General features: G+C 29.8%; 1 protein-coding gene and 1 pseudogene across 32 annotated transcripts; one reads left to right on the top strand and one right to left on the bottom strand.

Moving 5' to 3' along the window:
* The first annotated feature begins 8,397 nt into the window (after window positions 1-8,397).
* On the top strand, window positions 8,398-11,565 carry LOC107898439 (ubiquitin-conjugating enzyme E2 variant 1C-like; annotated as a pseudogene).
* A 1,543-nt stretch (window positions 11,566-13,108) lies between these two features.
* LOC107899427 (uncharacterized) lies at window positions 13,109-17,879 on the bottom strand. 32 transcript variants are annotated; one of them, XR_005912122.1, is made up of 7 exons: window positions 17,553-17,868; window positions 17,239-17,357; window positions 15,064-15,119; window positions 14,362-14,415; window positions 14,171-14,227; window positions 13,997-14,094; window positions 13,109-13,355 (listed from the first exon to the last, which is right to left on the bottom strand). XR_005912122.1 is itself a non-coding variant. In XM_041091309.1 (7 exons), exons 3-7 carry the CDS (start codon window positions 15,023-15,025, stop codon window positions 13,188-13,190), a joined length of 339 nt encoding a protein of 112 aa, XP_040947243.1. In that variant the 5' UTR covers window positions 15,026-15,119; window positions 16,245-16,333; window positions 17,239-17,879; the 3' UTR covers window positions 13,109-13,187. The 32 variants fall into 32 exon arrangements, 10 of the variants coding, with proteins under 10 accessions (XP_040947243.1, XP_040947244.1, XP_040947242.1 ...); XR_005912125.1 differs by having other exon boundaries at window positions 14,038-14,094; XM_041091309.1 differs by adding an exon at window positions 16,245-16,333 and having other exon boundaries at window positions 14,038-14,094; window positions 15,023-15,119; window positions 17,239-17,879.
* Between the last annotated feature and the right edge of the window lie 4,806 nt (window positions 17,880-22,685).

The raw sequence follows: 22,685 nt of genomic DNA, 5'->3' as shown, positions 1-22,685 counted from the left end.
ATCCAAATATTTTACAACTCCTTTACAAATTCCTAATCTTTTGAGAAAAAAAAAATCTGCCCATCCCAAGAATCATTCACAGATTTGAAATATATATACATGATATAGATATCAGATACGAAATTAATAAGAATATAAAAAATTAAACCATTAACATAAACTTGTTATTTTACAAAATAAAAATAATTTCATTTTAAATTTTCTTCAATAATTTTTTATCTTTATTTTAATTTTATATAGTAAATTTTTGGACATGTTTGGTAAACAGGATTTCGGGTTTTTTTTTTAGTTGATTTGGGCATAAATAGAGAATTGAGTACTTAAACCCTCTAATTGTAGTGTTCGATCAAAACCTCCAAACAAAAAAAAACACATAGATAGACAATGTTTGTCATAGCTGATTGGGAATAAGATATGTGTAATGACACATTTGATCATGCTTGCTCAAAAATTACTTCCTTTGTCACATACTCTAAAACCTAATAGAGGTGTGAAGATATCAATAGCCTCCATTCTCTCATTTTCAGTTTCACCTCCAAAGTCCAAAATAAATCTCAAAAAAGAAAAAAACTTCCACCGTGAATCTACAAAAATCAACTATGGAGATTCATTTACAAGATGATTTCATCCATTAAGGTTAGTTCTTTCTATGCTTTTAGATTGTTGTACTTTCTTTTGCCTTTATTTGTTGAAATTTTATACCCTTGTAAATCGATTTTTTCCTCCCCATTATTCGATTTTTTCCATGTATTTCATCTTTTTTTTGTCTCTGTAATTTGAATTTTCGATCCTTATAATTCTATTTCTTTTTTGTTCCTGTAGTTTGTTTTTGTTCTCCCTATAAGTCAAAATTTTTTTCTCCTTGTAATTCGACTTTTTTTTGTCACTGTAAATTGAACTTTTTGTCCCTATAATTCAAAATTTTTAGTTCGCGTAGTTCTTTTTTTTCCTGTAAGTCGATTTTTTCCCTATAATTCAACCTTTTTATGTCCTTGTAATTTAACGTTTTTTTGTCCCTATAATTTGATTTGTTTATCCCTATAAATCAATTTTTTTGTCCCTGTAATTCAAAATTTTTTTTGATTATTTTTCCTATCAGTTATGGTTCACTTTGTTTCCTATCAAAAGCTGATTTTTACAACAAAAAAAATAACTTGCGTGATATATGTTTTTATTTTTGCATTATACTTGTTCTAAAAAATTAATTCTTTTTGCCATCCATCTCCGCCTCCTATCATTAATCTTTTTTTTCTTTATTTGGTGAAATGATTTTTGTAACAACCCGTTTTCAACGTTACCAAAAATAGTAGTTTCGGAACCTCGTTTACCGATGATGGAGTCAGTAAGTTTTAATATTTAATATCTATTAGTTTATTATAATGTCATATGAAATCCTGGTTTGTTGATTTGAGTAATTGGATAATTTATTTTAGCATAAGGATGAAATTGTAAAGATGGTAAAAGTTAACCACTATGTGGTAATATGTCAATTGATTAGGGACCAAATTGATAATTCAACCATTTTCATAGTTAATGGCCGGAAAAATGTTGGTTTTATCTTACCTGTAATGATGTTGGTTTTATCTTACCTGTAATGATGTTAATCTTAATTAATAATTAGATTAGACACACACATGCATATATATGCATAACATAGTGGATGGAAAGAGGTAGTTTATTATTCTCTTCTTCAACCTCTCCATCACTGTTTTTCTTCCTTGTTAAGCTAGGAAAACTTGGCCAAGTTTTGTGTTATTGGATGATTGAGATTTGAATTTCTCAAGAGAAGATCGTGAGAAAGGAAAAATTGTTGAATAGACTCTATTGTGGCGAGTGATCATTCCGCCAGGTAAGTTCATATGATATGAACATTATTTAACTTTATTTCCTTTTTGTTCTTAAATTGTACAATTGAAAATTTGGTAAGTAGATTGGTTGCAAAATATAAATATATATTTAAAATAAATATTGAGTGATGTATGAAGGAATGTGAATAAAATTACAAAATGACAGCGTCCCGATGAACTTAGTAAAATATTAATATGCATGGCTACAAGTTATTTCCTGATGATTTCGAGATCCAACATTTGTCACGGACTCAAAGATACATGTGGCACAGATTTAGTCTGGACTGATAATCTGATGTCGTTTTAAAGGTTTAGCCTAGACGGGTAACTTGACACTTCAGTATGTGATTAGCCTGAATGAGCCTCTGATGTGAAGCGTACCATATGTTCTGAGTTCTTTTACAATGTTCGTCATGTAATATAAAGTATGTGAAATGTAAAATTGACAAGTTAAGAAATGAGAGAATATGAAATAATTATTTACTATAATGGAAGATCACATCAATGATAGGTTTGAGATTGAGTTTGGATACGGATAATGGCATTGTATCGTGTTGCTTATTAAGTATACTTTGTGTAGTGAAATATATGCACTCATTTTGTTGGAAAATTGTGTTGGCGGATAGATAAATTGTATTTTCTTATCAAATTATCATAAAATTATTATGTCAGGTAAGTAATTATCGAGTTTGTATGAGCTTACTGAGTATTTTAAATACTTACGCCTAGACTACTTTTGCATTGTAGATTTTGGAATGTTAAGAGCTCGTTGATTAGATCAGCGAAAAGTTTATACTATCCGCCAGACGTTGTGGTAGACTCTCGATTTATTTGAGTCAGTCTCAATGGCATGTATATAGCCATTTGGCTAATTGTAAATAATCTTGCTAGACTTTGAAGGAGATTACTTTAAGTTTTGTGAAGTATGATAATAAATTGAAGTTCAGTTCTATTATGTTCTGCAAAACCCATTGATGTGTAGGGTCTCTGTGGAACAGTTCACCATTTTTATGTGTTCGCAAAAGATGTTCGAAATTTAGATGTTCACTTTATTTATGAAATAGTTATGTCCGTGGAATAATCCGCAGTTTCGTCATTTGAATTTCTATGCATAGTTGAATGATCACCGGAACGATTTGCCATATATTGGTCCACGACATAATTTGCCACGTATGTTTAAAGTATGAAATTGTTGTAAATCATAATTTATCCTAGTGGAGAAAGTGAGTTCGGGAGGTAAGTTAGTACCTGTTGATTACTTAACTAGTAGAGGCTAGGAGGTAATATTGATTAGTTAATAACTAATTCCCTAAAAACAACCCGAGTTCTGAAGTTTATTTTCTGCCTGTTAATTAAGATTTTTTAATCAATCATACGCTAGAGGTTCGCATTGTTGACATTAGGAATATGAAATTCCATTAGGTTAATTTAGGTTACGTAATTTAATTAGTTTAATTACTATTTCAATTTGGCTTCGCACTACTAACTTATAAATCGATTAGATTAGTAATTATTTTCTATAATTAATTTAATAATAAAATTCTCTAATCTGTAATCCCTTGGGTACGATCCTCGGAATATTTATCGGTGTTCCGTTGTAACACTTTTATATTACAATTTGACCTGTTCGCTTGCAGATACCACACTTAATGAAATATATATATTTTATTGGCACGATTTTTACTCTAAATGTTCGCAAGTTTGGAGGCGGTCAACTTGATAGACAACGTAATAGTCCTTTGAATCAATTGCTCAATTTTGGTTCCTTAAACTACAAACCATTTAGATTACCTACTAATATAAAGTCGTCTTCTTGCATTATAACTCAACCCTATAAAGCAACTTAATATGAATTAAACTTTACGGAATCAATGAACCATTTGTTTTGTTCATTTTGCTTTCACAACTAAAACCAGTGAGGACATCAATACGAAATATAATAATTTAACTTTTGAATTTTATTAACCTTTTACAAGCATGAATGACGAATTAACTACACTTAGGGCACAAAATCCCAACAATTGAGTTATTGTAGCTTAATACAAAAATCAGATTCCAAAAAATGGTTTTTACACTTTTTTTCACCTTTTATGTGGATGATGCAACTCATTCAAAAGAGTTTTCTTTTGGAACTTTAAGGGAGCTATTTACCTTCAATTTTGTGGTGCAATACCTTAATTTCTTGTTCTAATAAGGAAAAAAATATATGAAAGCAAAGTATACTAATATTAGGATTGTTTTATTTAAACTGATAAGAAAATTCTAGGAAACAAATAAAAATCAAATCAGATTAGAATTAATTCACATTTCAATTGTTGGCTTCTTGCGTTTGACATATTATTTTTCGGTAAAGCCATTAATAACATTACTCTCTTCCTGGAGAAGAAGCTTGTCCCTAAGCTTGAGTCAGCGAAGATAGTTGTAAAGTGAATAACATCTTCCTAAGTTGAGTTTGTCTACTTCAAATTGATGAGTTATCGTAACTTGTTGACCCTCATGAGTTGCTTAAAGGAAATTATTAGTACTTCTTAAAGAACCTTCATGTCATATTCAGTTCCTCCTATTCTAGCTAATAGATTCACAACTACGGCTCCCTTAACATGTGGAAAGCAACTAGGTCTACCTTAAGCTAAGGGGTAATATTTTAGATGGAAAATAATTTCTCAAATCAATGGAGCTAGACAATGGGGCACTTGATCTGTATATGGGGGAAATCAAGTTTGTTGCATTTGGGTAGTATCTCACACATATAGATTGTTACATGTCCAGCATGGCTTCTATTATTTAAATAACACTAGAATTGCAACTTGGTCACTAGTGTGGTTTGGAATACCTTGGTAGAAAAGTTTTCACCCTTTTCTCATGTGAAAACTTGTAAAGTAGGACATCAATATTGTTCAAGCTTTGCATCATTTCTTACCTTCCATATAAAAAAATAGGCCTAAAAGTTTCAAGGGTAAAATAGGAATTTTAGCTCTAGTGTGCTCGGGAATTTCATAACATGGTAAACCGAAAATATTTTCGTCTATGGCTTTTTGAAAATCAAATCAATTTTTAAGAATATTGCTGAAAAGAATTTAAATTTTGAAATAAAGACTAATTTGTAAAAGGGGCTAAACTTTGAGTGTTTATAAGGCAGTTAAACCAAAATTTAAAATTCAACCTAATATCTTTCCCCCACCTATAAGTTTCATGGTAGTTTTCTCTATTGCTTTTGTTTTGCCGTCCCTTGCTCCCCAAGCTTCTTCCATTTGATTTTATTTTTCAAACCTTAATTCCTGTGAATCCTATCATCATCTAATCAATAAACCTCCATATAATTTTAAGAAAAACACTTAAAAATACCATAGATTTCTCTATTGTTTAACTTTTGGGTTTTTTAGATTTTAGATCAAACACTCTATTCTTTGTCAACTAAGCTAACGAATCATTTCCTTATTAGTTTTAGATGTTATATGGTCTTTTAAGTTGAGTTTTTAGCCATTAAATCGCATGTTTTGAATAAAAGCCAAAAATTGGGTCGTTAATGGTGGATTTCGATATTTTGAGTAAAAACATAGTTTCAAAGTATTTTTCAATTAGTTTTGATATGAGCAGAAGGTTTCTAAACTGATTTTAAAGTTTCGTTAAAGATTTCTTGAGTTTTAATGAATTTTCATGAAAATTGTCATAACATGTCAAAAATTTCAATACCATGAATTGGGTAGTTTTGCGTAGTTTAAAGGTTGGGAAGCAGTTGTAGGTTGATAATTAGATGAACGGAATCAATTTTAGGTAAAAAGATTAAGTATAGACCGAGATAATTGAGTTTCAAGTTTGTTATGTCGAAGGTTTAAGTTATAAGAGAATCTAGCTTAGACTTGTGTTTTTGATTGATTTAAGAGAGTCTTTTGCTGAATGTTGACTGTGCCTGTTGTGTGATTTACTTGTTAAAGATTCAGATTTAATAGGACCTTTTACGATTTAAAGAAAAGATAGTTTGAGCTTTCAGCGACTAGGCGAAAGCATGAACGGTGAGTGTTTGGAATTGCTACTTGTAGACACGATTCATTGCGTTAATTGGGAATTTAGAAGTAGCCTAAATCCCTACTCTAAATTCCGAGTGTAAGCTTTCTCATACTCTTAATTTAATATGTGATTGTGTGTTGTGAAATTGTGGATTAAAATGTGATACTGTGACATGTGAAATAAGCTTATGATGGCTATTGTGAAAGAGTTGATTGTGGGCATGTTATACGTGCCAAATGACAGCTATTATTTTGCGCTTATAATGTGAATTTGTAGTGAAAAAGTTTAAAAAATGGTAAGTAATATGTGTATTTAATAACATATATTTTGGCCTTGTGATCTTTGAGACTGTTGGATATAGCTGGCATGCAATAGGATTGTGAGTACTCACCTTTATGTTGTGTTTTTGAGGCGTTAAGGCCCAGGATAGATTTGGAGAGATAAGGGAATGTGAGCTTAGCTCTATTCACCGAGACATGTTTGGTGTGTTAAAGAGTGTTAGCTATATGCTACACTTTTGGAATATGTTCGATTCTACGAGTCATTTGGTGTGTTGGAAATTCGTGTATCCGATGTGTGATGATAGAGCCCACTTTTATGTTCATAGTCTCAAGTGCCAAATTATCATAAAATGTGATTATGTGTAATGTGATATATGCTTAATGAGTATGTGATTACTATGTAAGTGAATCAATGAATAATGCATGAATAAGTAATAAGACACTAAAGTTTGAAATGTTGTAATTGTGCTATATGGTTGTTTCAATAATGCATGATGACATGTTTGTGTGGTAGTTATTCTGATCATTCACTGAGCTCGTAAACCTTACCCACTCCTTTTTAAACCTTTGTAAACTGTTAGCATTGCGGTGTGAGCGGTGCAGAATATTTTCCAAGGGACTGATCCAAGTAGTTTAGCATTTGAGTATGTATTTATTATTATTTTAGAATTGGGAAAATACGGCAATGTGGTAGAATTGTTACCATGATGTTTTGGATATTTTCATAACTTATTTATTCTTAGGATTTAAGGACTTAGACCTTGATATGTTGATTCTTGCTCGGTCATATTTTTGATGTTTTGAACTGTTATTATAGTCGTTTTGACGATTAGTTGATGTGGTAAAAGTTGTATGTTGAATTGATTTAAATTAGGTTGGACTAATTGCTTTAATATGTTGTATTTTTGTTGTCTGGAGCAGAAGTATTGATATTCGAGTTTTAAAAACGATAGCTCCATGATTTTTTGAAAGTGCAAGAAGCCAGTAATGTAATTTGGTATCGATACCATATCACGTGTATCGATACTCGGGGTAATAAAATCGCTAATTTTTGAAATGTACGGATATTTCTTGGATTTTGATTTTAGACGAGAAACAAAATGTTATTTGTTACCAATTTTCTGAGTGGTATCGATACCATCTAGGAGAATTATCGATACTTTTGACCCAGTATTGATACCTACATGATTTATTCAAAATTTTTGCTTAGTGGTTTAAAAACATGTTTAATTCTTGTTATAAGTTTGTTGTATGTATGTTTAGCATGCTTATATGATTATTAGGATATATTTGACTGAAAATTATAATAAATGCTAGAATAAATGTTGTTCGCTTGCTAATAGGACGATTTATAATATATGTCATATGTGACAGTGGTGTAGTGTCCTATTACTCGGGCTCGACGATCGGGCCGGATATAGGGTGTTACATTACCTCTGATGCAGTCACTTTCACTTTATACTGAGTCTAAGCTTTGTGGAGCAAGTTTTAAAATTTCTTATCAAAGGTTTTCTCTTCCATGGTGCCTTACTTAGATGCCATATTGATAGGGTCTTAAGTTTCGAGTCAAGTCAATAGACTAGTAACACAAATATCTTATTCAAGAAAAGGGTTTTTGCCTTATTTCAATTCATGTTTTTGCCTATGGTTATGGAACTCTAAAAGAGTTACCTATCTTAGAACTCTAATAAAGTTGTCTACCTTTAATCTATTAGAAATTTCAACTTGTTTTATTCATGAATAATTTTCCTCTTAAATAGGTTTTTAAATTAAGCAATAACATGCAAAACCCTAATTCCATGTTCTAAGAAGGAAATCATAAAATAACAACAAAGTATCCTAATATTAGGAATTTCTATTTAAACCAATGAGGAAATTTTAAGACACAAATCGTAATCAAATCAAATTAGAAAGAAATCCCTTTTCTAACTGTCGAGTTCTTGTGTTTGACATAATGCTAGCATACAAGGCCATCGGGAACATTGTTGTCATTGTTTAACACAATAAGTATAGTTAGAATATGATGAAACTATTACAAGGTTGAGCTAATATAATTTGAAATACAAGATTGAGCTAATTTATATATGGTAGAGGTATAATATGATTATAAGCAATGGCATTGGTGTTCATGGTTACATTATTGAAATGGTAGAGGTTTTATGGCACTCAATCAATTACCTTTGGCATTAAGCCCAGTGTTGGGACTTCTTATGCTATCAGCATAATAGATCATAAGTTCCTTTAAGTGTTTTTTTGTTGTAGTGCCTCGGAACATCCGACTTCCTAAGGAGCTTGAACACAGAGAAAAAGGTATTGGTGATGGTACTGTCAGTTACAAAATGGATGATGGAGATGAAATTTACATGCACTCATAAATGAGAACCATTATTGGCCCACACAATGTAATTGGTTTTTCTCTCGTCAAAACATTACATATTCTAACGTTGTTCCTTTAGATTAAACTTTGTGTTTATATGTGAATGTTTCGAAGCATTGAGTAATAAACCTAGCTTTTGACAAAATCAAATAACTTAAAAGCATGTTCTCATTTTTGTTTTTGTTTTGGTACGAAGCTAGGGGTCTAGAAGATGTGGCTAATGTATATGGGATTATGATGTCATCTTATTGTTGCTTATAATTCATTAGATTAATTTCAAAAAACCTTCTTAAACTATCACCCATATTTTAAATTGGTCCCTAAACTTCAAGGGTTTTAATTGAGTTCTCAAATATATCAGGTTCTTCTATTAAAATAACTATCAATTTAGGTGTTGAATGTCAATTCAAATTTATATCATGTAGCATATTCAAAATACGTGTGTATCTTCTACAGGGACATGTTTAATTTGACATATTAAAAAAAAACAATGTTAATAAACTTCAAGTGACCTATTTTTTAACGTGTCATATTCAAGTTGTTTATGCAATAAGTACACACCTGTTTACACTTTAATTATGTGTTTTAAAATTCTCCATGTCATATTTAAGCTACCATTCAATGCCCAGGCTAATGGTTAGGCTAATTGTAAGACTTGATTAATACAATACTAATAATTTGATGAGTCAATTAGAATGTTTTGAAGTTCGACAATGAATTTATAACTCAAACCAAGTTTGAGAATGCGTGGTGCAATTAACCTTATCTTTTTAACAAATTAGCATTGCGATATATTAGTGCTTATCTAAGGGATCACCTTACTATCATTTACTTTTTGAAATGAACAATAGATCTTTTGTTGAGGGGTCCTAAAAACTATTTTTTGTTTCATGTATTTATGTTTCTTTCTTTGTAGTGATCTTTATTTTCCTGTTATCAAACTGTACATAATGGTAGAATCTATCAGCTGAAGCTGTTCTGTGATAAAGATTATCCTAAGAAGCCACCAAGCGTCCAATTTCATTCGAGTATCACCATTGACTTGTGTTAACCATGAAACTGAAGTGGTATATTAATAATGTTACATTCATTTGTGGTGCAATGATCAGTTTATTTTCTTTCATATTCAATGGATAAAATTTTACTGCTTTTCATTGATAGGTTATTACAATTATTCACTTGTTTGAGCGCAGTGCAATATAGTTACTATTGTGCAAATCCCCCCTTATGTTTTCTGTGTGGTTACGGAACTTGGATATTAAGTTCTAAAAGTAATTCAACCATCTAGGGCAATCTGATTTTTGTGGCTATTTTACCCCCTTGACCCAAAAAATTTAATATTTACAAAAATAACATTGATTCAAAAACATTCACCAAAATAACCTAAAATGAACAATAAATTTGGATTATGGAAATAAATGGTTGGCACCACTTTTTTTTCTATTAAAAAAATATTTTTTTGAGTTTTGGGCACTAGATGGCCGGCGCCATGTATTTTTTTGCAAAAAAAAATTTGGGTATTGGCACACTGATGGCCCACATCCCTTTATCTGATTAAAAAATATTTTTTTGGGGAAGTGGTGCTGGCCAACAAAGTGCCAAAATCACCCAACAAAAAAAAATTGAGAATATTGCAACATAACCCCTCCTTGTTTTCCCATCTTTTTTATTTCCCAAGTTTAATTACATATTTTATATTTTAAAACAATATTGAACTACTTATCATGTTTTTTAATTATTATTGCATCACTCACATTATTATTAAATTTAAAAATTAATTTAAAATATATTGAACTACATATTTTATAAATATATTACTCGTTATTTTTTAAAATAAAAATAATAATAATTTAGCAATGTTTATTTGAATTATTATAAAAGATGAAAATCATTAAAGTAGATTTTAATTTTATCAAAAAAAATTTAATTGCGCATATTAAATTTAAATTAACTACTTTTGATTTGAAAATTAACTAGTTTAGTATCAATTACTGTCATTTTGGATATTGTATTTAGCATTTTAATATATTTTCATAATTATAAAATTCAATATTAAAATTAATAAATAGTTTTAAAATACTTTCGTTTGAAGTTCTTAAATAATATATTAAAATAAGATAATTTTAACAACTTTTTGTCAAAACCACCTCCAAAGAATTATCATTACATTTAAAAATAAATATAATTTTTTAGGCTTAATTTATTATTTATACTTGAGTTTAACAACAATCAAGTTGCATTTAACAAAATAAAAACAAATTTTTTTAAAAAATCATAAAAATTCAAATATGATGGGAAAATTCAATCATGAAAATTTTAAATTTTATAAAATATGTAGTTCAATATATTTTAAATTAATTTTTAAATTTAATAATAATGCGAGTGATGCAATAATAATTAAAAAATATGATAAGTAGTTCATTATTGTTTTAAAATATAAAATATGTAATTGAACTTGGGAAATAAAAAAGATATGAAAACAAGGAGGGGTTATGTTGCAATATTCTCAATTTTTTTGTTGGGTGATTTTGGCCCTTTGTTGGTCGGCACCACTGCCCTAAAAAATGTTTTTTTAAGCAAATAAAGGGGTACCGGCCATCAGTGTTCCAGCACCCCCAAAATTTTTTTTTTGAAAAAAATATATGGTGCTGGTCATCTAGTGTTTAAAATCTCAAAAAATATTTTTTTAATAGAAAAAAGTGGTGCCGGTCATCTATTTTCTATAACCCAGTTTTACTGTTCATTTCAAGTTATTTTGATAAATATTTTTAAATCAGAGTTATTTTTATAAAAATTAATTTTTTTGGGGTTAAATGGGTAAAGTAGCGGATTTGTGCAATTGTACTTTTTTATATTGTTACCAGTTAGAAGAAAGAAAGGCTAGTGACAAGAATTTGATGGTGTCCAATGGCAACAGGTGGAACCAAAGAAGTTTGGAATTGTGGCAAATTGGCAGAGGGAGCATATACTGACACAGCTGAAAAAGTAGATGGTGGCCCCACATAACCAAAAGCTGGTACAAGTACAACTTCCTTAGGGTACCTACTTCTAGCAATCAAGGTCATATCCATATCCTGGATATAATTGCAAGCAACATACTGGGGGATGCCCCAAGAAGTGTCTCCATTTAATTCTCCTTGGCTTAATCTTCTTTATCATTTTTTGCTGAACTCCGTTGAAGGGATGGTGTTTGATTAATGAGATTTTATCAAATGTGTAAATTATTTTTTATTATTTTTATAGTCCTGGCTTTTATTTATTTACTCTTTTAGAAAATTCTTCTTGTTTGACCTCTTTGTTCCAAGACTAAAAAGAACAATTTCTTTCTCTCTTCCAAGATGAAAAAGGGTGGAACACAGGAATTGTTATACTTGAGCTATTAAAACAGGTTGGGTTGCTTTGATCAAAGGCCTACCACAACTAATGATCAAACCATGATCAGCCTGAAACTTTGATTCGTGTATGTATAGGATACTTACAGATGAGAAGTACAACTAGAAATGGAGGACAGAATTTTACGTATGTTTTATGCATTTATCTCGTTTTGGGTGGTAGAAGTTGTTCATGCATGTTATCATACAGATCGAGACTAAAGACCCGAAAGAAGCAGGAAGACTATGGTCGTAGATATTTCCTGCTGCATTATTGTGTAAAAAGTTTTTGTTGGAATGACCTGATTGTCGCTTCTTTACGAGATCCGACCATGATTACATACAGTGATTGGGAAGATGGCATCCAATTCTTTGATTGTCCATCACCCTAACATGGCGCCATCAATGTTGTTCGTCCTCTGGTCCCCCTCCCCCCAAATATTTCCATTTCAGAACAGATCTCGGTGACTTGTCCATACTATTATTAACTCTTCTCCGTTTCGTTGCTCAAAAACGACAGTATTAATTAGCATTTAGCAATGTGGGGTTTTAGGGATATAAACAAGTACTCTCCATGAAGTCACTTTGATGCAAAAAAAAAAAAAACAGATGTAAAATAAGGAGCATATACTATTAAGAGCAGAAACAACAAAAAGTTGTATAGTAAAAGTGATGCACTGGAGAGTTGGGGCATCTCATCACTACACCAAAATAAGTTTTTAGCGGCATTTTTTAGGCCTTTAGCGGCACTTTTTAGCGCCGCTAAAAGTATGTGCGGTGCTGCAAAAAATGCCGTTATTAACAATGCCACTAACATTTGCAGTGCTTTCCTCACAAACGCCGCTAAAGGCCATATTCTTTAGCGACGTTTATTATAGACGCTTTTCTAACAATCGCCGCTAAAGAACAAGACCTTTAGCGACGCTTTTTATCACAAGCGCCGCTAAAAATACCGTTCTTTATAAAAACATTTAAAAATATTAAATATTAAAATTAAACATTATTAATATAAAAAATTAATTAGTATTAAACATATACTTTTAGTCAAAAAGATAGTATTTAATCATATAATAAATTAATATTTTTTAGTCAAAATATTGAAAAATCATGTTAATATTTAAATAGCAAAATTACAAGTTCAAATAGTGCAACTAATTGATTGCAAAAAAAAAAATACACAAGTTCAATACGTACAGTAATAAACTTGAAAATTTATAGACTAAATTGGAAATTCAAAAACCCTTTAAAATTAGACTAAAATGAGTTTACTACATCCACTGTTTACCACATGGTTTTATTGCTTCTATAAACTCAAATTAGACATTGTTGAGGAAATATAACACATTCTGATAATTAATTGATATTTTACTTCTGAGTTGTAACTTAATTGATTTAATTCACTCACTGCCACTGAAGGTGGTCTTTGCTCTTCAACAGGTCTTTCAAGCAAGAACCTACCTCTGAGTAGTGACTGCAAAATTAAGATAAGAGTGCTGCTAGTTTAGCATGGTAACATGTGAAAACAAATGGATTTTCATAGAGCAAAACCATATATATATATTAACATCAATCATCAAGACATGTGATCACACAACAGTCCAGAAGTGATTTATAAGAGCTAATTCCATCATCGGCATACTTTTAATATCTTACTTTCATAAAAAATTAAAATATTTTCTAAAAACATACGAATGATGTTACTTTCAGTCTTAACCATTATATAGCAAGTATATCCATTAAATATAAATTACAATATTTGAATTCATCAAATTCAAAAACATAGACATGGCAATATATCCACAATAAATATAAATTACAATAGTTTAGACTGAAGAGTGCTAAACAATACCCATTAGCAGAAAACATTTTTAAACTAATTCAATCTTACATCAGTGAGAACAAAAGCAGAAATAAGCACGTGAAAACAATGCAAAATCAGAGTATCTTAGAAAAAAAGGGTAAAAGTAGATCAGTATGGGGGAAATCTAACTAAATTAATTGCACATGTGCAATTATGTCAAATCATTATAAGACAACAACAGGGTAAAAGTAGATAATGAATATCGAACAGTAACATGAAACATAACAAACTAATGTCCCATTAATAAAAACCTTAGTCTCATCACCAGTGATGGCATGAAGGTGAAAACGACCTTTAGTGTCATAAAGGAGACGGAAGTTCTCATTTGTCTTGGGAATTGACACAACATCTGGTAGTAAGAAACAAGGGACAGTTAAGAGCCATGAATTTCAGCCAAAAGATTCAGTGAGTGAAGTACATGGTACCAGTAATAACCCATGAATTTCAGCCAACTCAAGAATAAGTTGCTCCAACATGTCTGCCTGTATAAGTGCAAACAGGGCAGGAAACCAGTCCTAATTAAATCAAGCTCTGAACCAGTTGCAAGCAGTTAAGGAGAATTCATGCTTAGAAACTTGATTCTATGTTCAGAATAAATGCATGCAAGCAAACATACCTTGCCAGGGTGATCATACAAAGGAGAAAGATCTGAGAATAAAGATGGAACCCCCTGGGAGCACAGAGAAAATATATCATTATTTCACCCCAGAAAGTGAAATAAACTTGCAATTCATTTTTCCCCTGCAAATCCAAACAACTTAATAAAAATGCTAATGACTCCTTATTGCCATGCATTAGATCTATTAAAACAAGATACATTCTATATTAGAATTACATAAGAAAATTGCTTACAGTATCAATTGAAGGTTGATCCAGGAAACATCCTTTAACTAATAAAATCTTATTTGATAAGCGCAGATAAAGACAAGAAAGCTATTCATTAATGAAAGCTAAAAGTATAACTATCCTCCATAAGTTTTGTGACCGCATATAGTATAGTTCCATTTTTTTTTAAATTCACGTCAATATTATAAACTTAAAGAAACCAAATTATACTAAATTAAAATCAAATGATAACAGAGGGACTAAAACCATAATCAGACCGTAATAAAAATCAATCATTCTTGCCTGAAATGATGAAAATATCCAGAGTCAAACACATTTCTATCCAGCAACAAAAATCTCTAACCACCAACAACAAAATATCTAGAAACACTAGGATCCAAACCACCAACAAAAATCTTCAATTAAGTTTTTAAGAATTCAGTTGGATATACCATGAAATTGGGTATAACAGTATAAAAGAAAAGCTACCCACTGTGGTATTATTCGGATCGTTCTCTCCAGAATTTCCTTGAGTATTCTGGTAAGCAGCTGCAAATTACAAATACATGTAAACTAATGTTGAATAGAAGCTAATAAGATATTAAAAACAACAAGAAAGGCCCCACTTGCGCCATCCCCGGATATTAAGGTTGTTACAAAAACTTGAAACTAATTCAGTATTACATCTTCCAAAAGTAAATATTTCCATGTTAACCATGGAAACTAAAAACCTGATTACAAAGATCGTGTAATAGATTTCCAGGTATAGCATTATTGCTCCTCTAAACTCAAATTGAAATATTGTGGGGGCAAAAAACATTAAGATCATACACACACAGACACCTACAGAAGCTAACATATATAATATAACATTTCAAAATAAGCAAGTAGAAATAATTCTGTCTATGGCATGAAAAGAACAAAACTGTAGAACCTATCTGCTAAATTAACTTCAAGTAACGCTTTAAATTTCTCAGAATGCACATAAGACAAAGCACATATTTAGAAAACTAAGGAAATCTTATATTTGAAGTGCCTTACAACCTCAAATGACAAGAACAAAAGAAATTTTCTTCAAAATGCAAGATAAATATGGACAGATCCATCTGCAGCTAGGTATCCATTACTCCAGCTTAGGTAATAAAGAAGGGCAAGTGACTCACTTCCATCGTGATTTAACTTAAATGTATCAACTGAAAATGCCTTTAACTACAAATTCCAGGTTTCTTGCCAACCTCAGTTTGTCCTCATGTGCAGCACAGAAAAGAATGAGGACAAAGCAGATACCATATTTTAAAAAGAATCGAAGATTTTAAAAGCAATAGAACAAAACTAGCCCCAAGGTTCATTAACAGAACAGTGTATGACAACATGCACAACAACCTCACCAAAGCTGCTTCACCTACTTTTGAGTATTAAAACTTGAACATAAAGGATGGGAAAAGGAGGGCATACATGTATGCAAGCATCAAAAGGAATTAATCCACAATGAATAAAACAAAGTTTCTGGACTTGTAAAAAAATATATAAAGATTTAAAGGAAACATGTTGGAAAAATGGAACAAATGTACTTGACTGGAGTACTTAATAAGGAACTGGAAAAGAAATTTGCGAGACATAGCACAAATATTGCCACGAGAAAAGAAAGCTTTTGACATAAACAAAGTAACTGACCTAAAATGAGGCCACGGATTAAAGTGGAAACGAAGTCAGCATATGTAGCTCAAGTCTGAAGGGGACCCTGGCTGGATGGAGGGAAGATTCTCTCATACAAAATGGGAGGTCATTAGATTAATTATTTCAATACAGCGAATTACCATTTTTAATTCATATGGATCCCATCCAAATACTCTCTCTTTATATTGCACTTTGGCAATAGGGTCAACACTCTGCACTAAGCAAAGCTATATGCCTTGTAAACATAGTTCCACAAGCTACCATAGTTGAGTTAAAAAGGTTTCCAACACTTATCCCTAAACAAGTTGATGAGTGGGAATTTTTTCATTTCTTTTAATGAATGAATTAAATGTGAAAAATTAGTATTTAAAACATGAATTGATTCTAATATTTTGCACATACGATGCTCAGCCATATGGATTGTTAATCTTAATCTTATATATATCCATAAGAGTTTTTAAAGAAGGGAAATGTCGGTATAGATCCTACTTCCTTACACCAAATGACCCAACTTCTACTCGAATTAGTATCTAATATAGTAATGTTACACGTTCCTTATGTACGTAATACACGATCCACTTATATAATGTGTTTCTTTAGTAATGAGCATCTAACATAGATTGGAGTTTTAAGCTTAAGACCTCGAAACCGAAAGTTCCAAGCTCAAACCTTGAATAAAGGTCCAACCTTAATGGCATGAAATATAAACCAAACAAGAACAACTGCCATTATAGCTATTTCCTGAGAAGGTTTCAAACAGGTAATTAAGCACATTGATGAACCACACTGAAAAATCATAAGGTCTAAGCTTAAGACAATCCAATCTAACATCAATGGCATTTATGATAGCTTAACGCACGATGGAAATGATAGATCATTTAAGCTATGATATGCTAGCTTTCAAGTAAAAACAACAGCATCACTTAAAAATAACAGATATCTTGGACTCTATTTTCCATGAAAATTGAATCTAATGGAAATTTGGGTTTACCAAAGTTGCGACCAACAATGCAATGCCAAGTAGGTCCATGTTTCTTGTCGAATTCTTTCTTAATGTACTCTCCTACATCTTTCTCTACATTGTTCTTCTCGAAAGCCTAGTCAAAACCCCTAGAAAGAAAAACCACTCCAAGTCAGCAAATTTACAGTATTTACTAACAAATCAAGATCAAACGAAGAAAACCCAGAAACTAATTCCAATAAAAAAGCCATAAAAATTAGGAATCTTGTAAGGTAGAGAAAAAGAGCTATATTGACGGCCTCTTTTTGCATGTCATCTTTCATGTCGGCGCTTTTGATGATTACTTTCTTGGGTTCTGCAGTAAGCACCGGAGAAGGCTTCAATTCATCGGTTTTCCGTTGTTTCACCGTCAGAGCTCCGGTGGTGCTTCTCTTAGCTGCTTCAGTACTCATCCTGTTTTTTTCTTTTTCGTTTTTCAAATTCCAGAGCCAAAAGAAGAGAAAAATAAAAGGGAGAGACTCAGTTTCCACTATATGGCATTGGTTCAATGGTTTGTGAAATCAAATAAACACCATCCAAATGTGGATCTAGATTTCATCAGTTCCTTTTAATTAAGTTTTAGTTCAAATCAATTACTATAAAAAATAAAAACTAAGTAAAATTAGGGGTTTCACCAGGAAAAAATTGGTTTATTATAAAAAAGTCGCTATGGTTTACCTTTCCTTTCATTTTGAATAAAACGACCTCGTTTAATTCTGCTAAAAATCTTTCTTTTTTTTATTAAAAATTACTAGTTAAATGATTTTATAAAGCATTTATTATTACTATTTTTTATAAATTGAATTTTTATAAAAAAATAACCAAATACTCTCAAAATAAATATTGTATATTTTAATAAGAAAACAAATGATTAAATAGTTGTAATTAATTATTAAGTTAGAATTATCCAATGTAAGCAATCAATCTCTCACATATCAAATTTCTATTAAAGATTGAGACGTTAATCATGATTTTATATTATTTTTTTTCGATCTAACCTCCATTTTATTAGAGATATTTCTTCCTAACTAAAATATAACTATTTTGCTAGATGTTCGATATGGAATGATTTTAGTTTTTGTATTTCATTTTTATTTGTTATAATTTGGTCCTATCCAAAATAGATAGCTATCTATCTATATCAATCTGTTACTTTTTATTTATTTATCAATGTTTTTTTTAAATCTAATATTTAAATATATCAAATGGTTTTAGATTAAATATTTTTAAATATAAATGCATTAATTGATTGTATAAAATTTCATCATTTAACAAATCTTAAGTAAACATTAAATCCTAAAACCATTTAATATATATAAAGTTTATCTATTATCTCTTAAATAATTTAAACTACAATTATATAAGAAATTATTTAATATATAAATTAAAAAACACTAATCAATCTAAACCCATAACCCCTATCCTTAAACCCTAAATCATAAACCATAAACTATAAACCCTTAACCCCTAATCCCTAATCCCTAATCCCTAAACCCATAATCCATAAACCTTAATATAGTAACTCTTAGCTCTTAAACCCTAAACCATATACCCTAAACTATAATGATAATTAATTCAATATTTTAAAATTAGAAAACACTAGTTAATCTAAATCCTAAACCATAAACCCTTAACACATAACCACTAAACTTTAAATCCTAGTCTTTAAACCATAAACCATAAATCATAACCCATAAACCCATAATCCCATAATCCATAAACCTTAAAATGGTAACACCTAAACCTTAAACTCTAAACCATATACCCTAAACCAAAAACCCTAAACTATAGTGATAATTAATTCAATATTTTAAAATTAATACTATCTCTTTTACGATTATATAAGAAACTATTTAATATATAAATTAAAAAACAATCAGTAATGTACCCAAAAAACTTTAAAATTATTTTAAATAATAGTATTTTAATTTTTTCATTTTTAACAAATATTTTTCTATGTTTTTTATTTCAAATTATTTCTACGTGTCATTATTTTTTTCTGAAGATTTTAAATATTCAATTAAAAATAAATTGAATTTTAATTAATATAAATAAACCAATTAAATAATAAATAGACAAAACGGTTTTTGTGGCGCTTTTTTAAAAACGCTGCTAAAAATAGAGCATTCGCGACGCTTTCTCAAATACTTTTCAAAAACAGAACATTAGCAGCACTTTTCAAAAATGTCTCTAAAGCCCAGAGTATTAGCGGCGCATTTTCAAAAACGCCGCTAAAGCCCAGAGTACTAGCGGCGCATTTTCAAAAACGCCGCTAAATACTAGAGCATTAGCGGCGCCTTTTAAAAAAGCCGCTAAAGCCCAGAGCATTAGCGGCGCTTGCGGTGCTTCCTGGAAAACGCCGCTAATGCTCTATTTTTAGCGGCGTTTTTTAAAAGCGCCACTAGTACTCTATTTTAGCAGCGTCTTCCTAAAAGCGCCGCTGATGCTCGATTTTTAGCACGTTTTTTATCCAAACGCTGGTAAAAATGCTGCTAAAAGCCTGTTTTGCTGTAGTGTGCATTCCTGTATAATTTGTACTTAGTTGGGTTCCTCCTTCACGATCTCTACGATAATTTGTGTATTTATGTCTTATAATTACTTCATATCCTGGTCGTAGTTAATGTGTCAATGTTTTGGTTTAATGAAAATGATGTTGGAATTTGATTGGTGTACCATATTTTAATTTTTATTATTTTATCCTATTTAAAATTACAAAATTTATGTATAAAAGTTTATGAGATTTATTATATAATTAAAAGGATGTGAATTTAAATGTACATATATATTTTTTCCCATTTAAGGATTTAAAAATTATAAGTAAATGAAAATATTGTATAAAAAAAATACGACATCTACCTCAACTCTATTATATTAGGGAAATAACCTATCAATAAATTTAAATTCAGAGTTCAATTGAAAAAAAAATATGTATTGATTTCAAGTGTAAAGGTGAAAAAGGAAAATTACCATTTCATTTTCAACTCCAAATTAAGTACAAGTTCGAAGTTCAACTGAAAAAAAAAAACTAATTTCAATTATAAAGGTGAAAAGGAAAATAACCATTTGAATTTCAAATTAAGTACAAGTTCAGCGTTCAATTGAAAAAAAAAATACTGATTTTAAGTATAAAGGTGAAAAGAAAAATTACCATTTCAACTCTAAATTAAGTGGTCTGAAATAAGAATTTCAAAATTAAATTAATAATCGAATCAATTAAATTATCGATTTTTTATTTTAATTAATTTATACAATTTAATTAAATAAATTATTAATGAATAATTCTTAATTAATTAATTTAATTTATTTTTTCGAATAGATTTCTAACCAATTTGACCAAAACGACTAAATAAGCATGGTGAGGAATGGACGACCAAGTAGATGATGGTGTCAATTCCATAATATATATATATAAAATATGTTTATACACACATTTCATGTTATCTGCGTCAATATGTTTCTCTTCTTGATTATTCATTACTATCCAGGGAATATATAACTATTTTAGAAAAAAAAATCATATCTAAAGTTAAATTAATTAAGAAACAAAGTAAATTAATTTAAAGTTGGAAAATATATCTATAAGATATGTTAAAACAATATTTCAAGAAAGAAAACATATAATAAGACTTATACATTGTATTGCAAATTGTTTTGTTCATGGTTAGGTTATTTGTTTAGGTTTGAAGGTTCGTCTGAAATTTAAGAGAGTTTGGATAAAAATATTGACGTGAAAAATAGGATCGAGAAAAAATTAGGTTCATTTAAAATATGGGTTGTACTTGACCTTGAACATTTAAGGCCCGAGCCTAGCCCAGCCCATTTTTAAAGTTTGTAAAATTTTATATTATATTATTTTATATATCATGTAATATTAAGATGGAAATATAAAACATTTTAATAAATAAAATATATAAATTTATTAAATATTAAATAAAAATAATATAAATATATTTAAAAATTAAAAAAAATGAGTGGACTTAAAATAAACTTGATTTAGCCAGTTAAAAATATGGGTGAGTTTAGGTAAAATTTTAGGCTCATACTTTGGGTTGAGCTAAACTTGGGATTAACACAAAGTTTATTAATATAATACTTAAACCCAACCCGAACCCGATTTGACCCATGAACAATTCTAACTATAGTCATATGTACTTTAAAATGTGACGCTCTTTTTATCTCCTTTTCTTTATACATTACGGATGTATATAGAGGTGTTCATAGGCCGGGCCGAGCCGAGCTCAACTAAAAAATTAGGACCATTTGCTAGGCCCAGGTCCTGCCTTCCCAAAAAATGAGCCTAAAATTTTGCACAAGCTCGACCCGGATAAAAATACTAAAAATATCAAAATAAATATTTCCTAACAAATTGAAAATAAATTTTAAAAAATATGTAGACTTAAATAACACTAATATAGATGCAACTTAACAAGCAAATATCTCTAAAATAATAACAAAATTAGCAATAAAATAAGTTTTATACAATATCCAAACAATAACAACAAAATAGTAGCAACAAAATAGTAAAATGGTAGCAAAATAGGGAGAAAACAACAAGAAAATAACATTAAAAAACAAAAAAAAGAGCAAATTTTTTGTCCTTTAGTGAATTTAGGTCGGACTGGGCAAAAAATGCCTTACTCGATGCTCGACCTATTTTTTAAACGGGCCTTATTTTTTATCTAAGCCTATTTTTCGGGCCTACATTTTTGCTCAAATCCTTTCACACTTTGAGCTAGCCTTCGAACCGGGCCGGGTGGCCCAACTCATGAACAAATCTAAATGTATGGATGAGGAAATGGAAAAAGAAATGAATACACAAAAAGAAAAAGGATTTTAAAATATATATATTTATAATAATTAAAATTAATTGTTTATTTAGAAAAGTTGGTTCGTATGTTGATTACTTTGATCTATGTTGGATCAATTACGAAAAAAAATGTTTAAAATATAATATAATTGTTTTATTTAATTTAAAAGGATTGGTTTTAATATCTATCACATCAGTACTTGATTTTCTTAATAATTTTATTTATTAATTGTATATTTAAATGAGTTAATCCATAAATTATTTTAATTATTTATTCATTTTTGTCATATTTTTTTCATATAATATTTTTGTTGCATCTTAATCTATCTTATATTTTATATAAATTATCACGATTATTGGAAGGTAATTCTAAAATTATTTAAAAATATCAAAATAACTAATAATAATTAATTGATGTAATAAAAAGTAAATTATTTATTTTTTAAATTCCCGGACATAGTTGGGAATAAAAGTTAGTCACAATTAAAAGGAGCATATCTCCTAAAAACAATCTATATGTTATAGACAAATTAAGAAAACAATAATAATAAGTAAAAAGTAGATGAAAAATACATGTGATTTTTTATATATTAAACTTTCACTTACAATATGCTTTATTTATAAGTTATTT

The sequence above is a fragment of the Gossypium hirsutum genome, chromosome D04 (assembly GCF_007990345.1).
Source record: "Gossypium hirsutum isolate 1008001.06 chromosome D04, Gossypium_hirsutum_v2.1, whole genome shotgun sequence".
Lineage (NCBI taxonomy): Eukaryota > Viridiplantae > Streptophyta > Magnoliopsida > Malvales > Malvaceae > Gossypium > Gossypium hirsutum.
This window is presented reverse-complemented; position numbering and strand designations above follow the sequence as displayed.

Excerpts from the sequence above, each read along its gene's own strand:
- LOC107899427 (XM_041091307.1), bottom strand. The coding sequence starts at position 17,277 with ATGGACCTACTTGGCATTGCATTGTTGGTCGCAACTTTG. Across the intron at positions 14,416-17,238 it reads CATTGTTGGTCGCAACTTTG|GGGGTTCCATCTTTATTCTC; the intron begins GTAAACCCAAAT and ends CTGTGCTCCCAG. Across the intron at positions 14,228-14,361 it reads TGTATGATCACCCTGGCAAG|GCAGACATGTTGGAGCAACT; the intron begins GTATGTTTGCTT and ends GCACTTATACAG.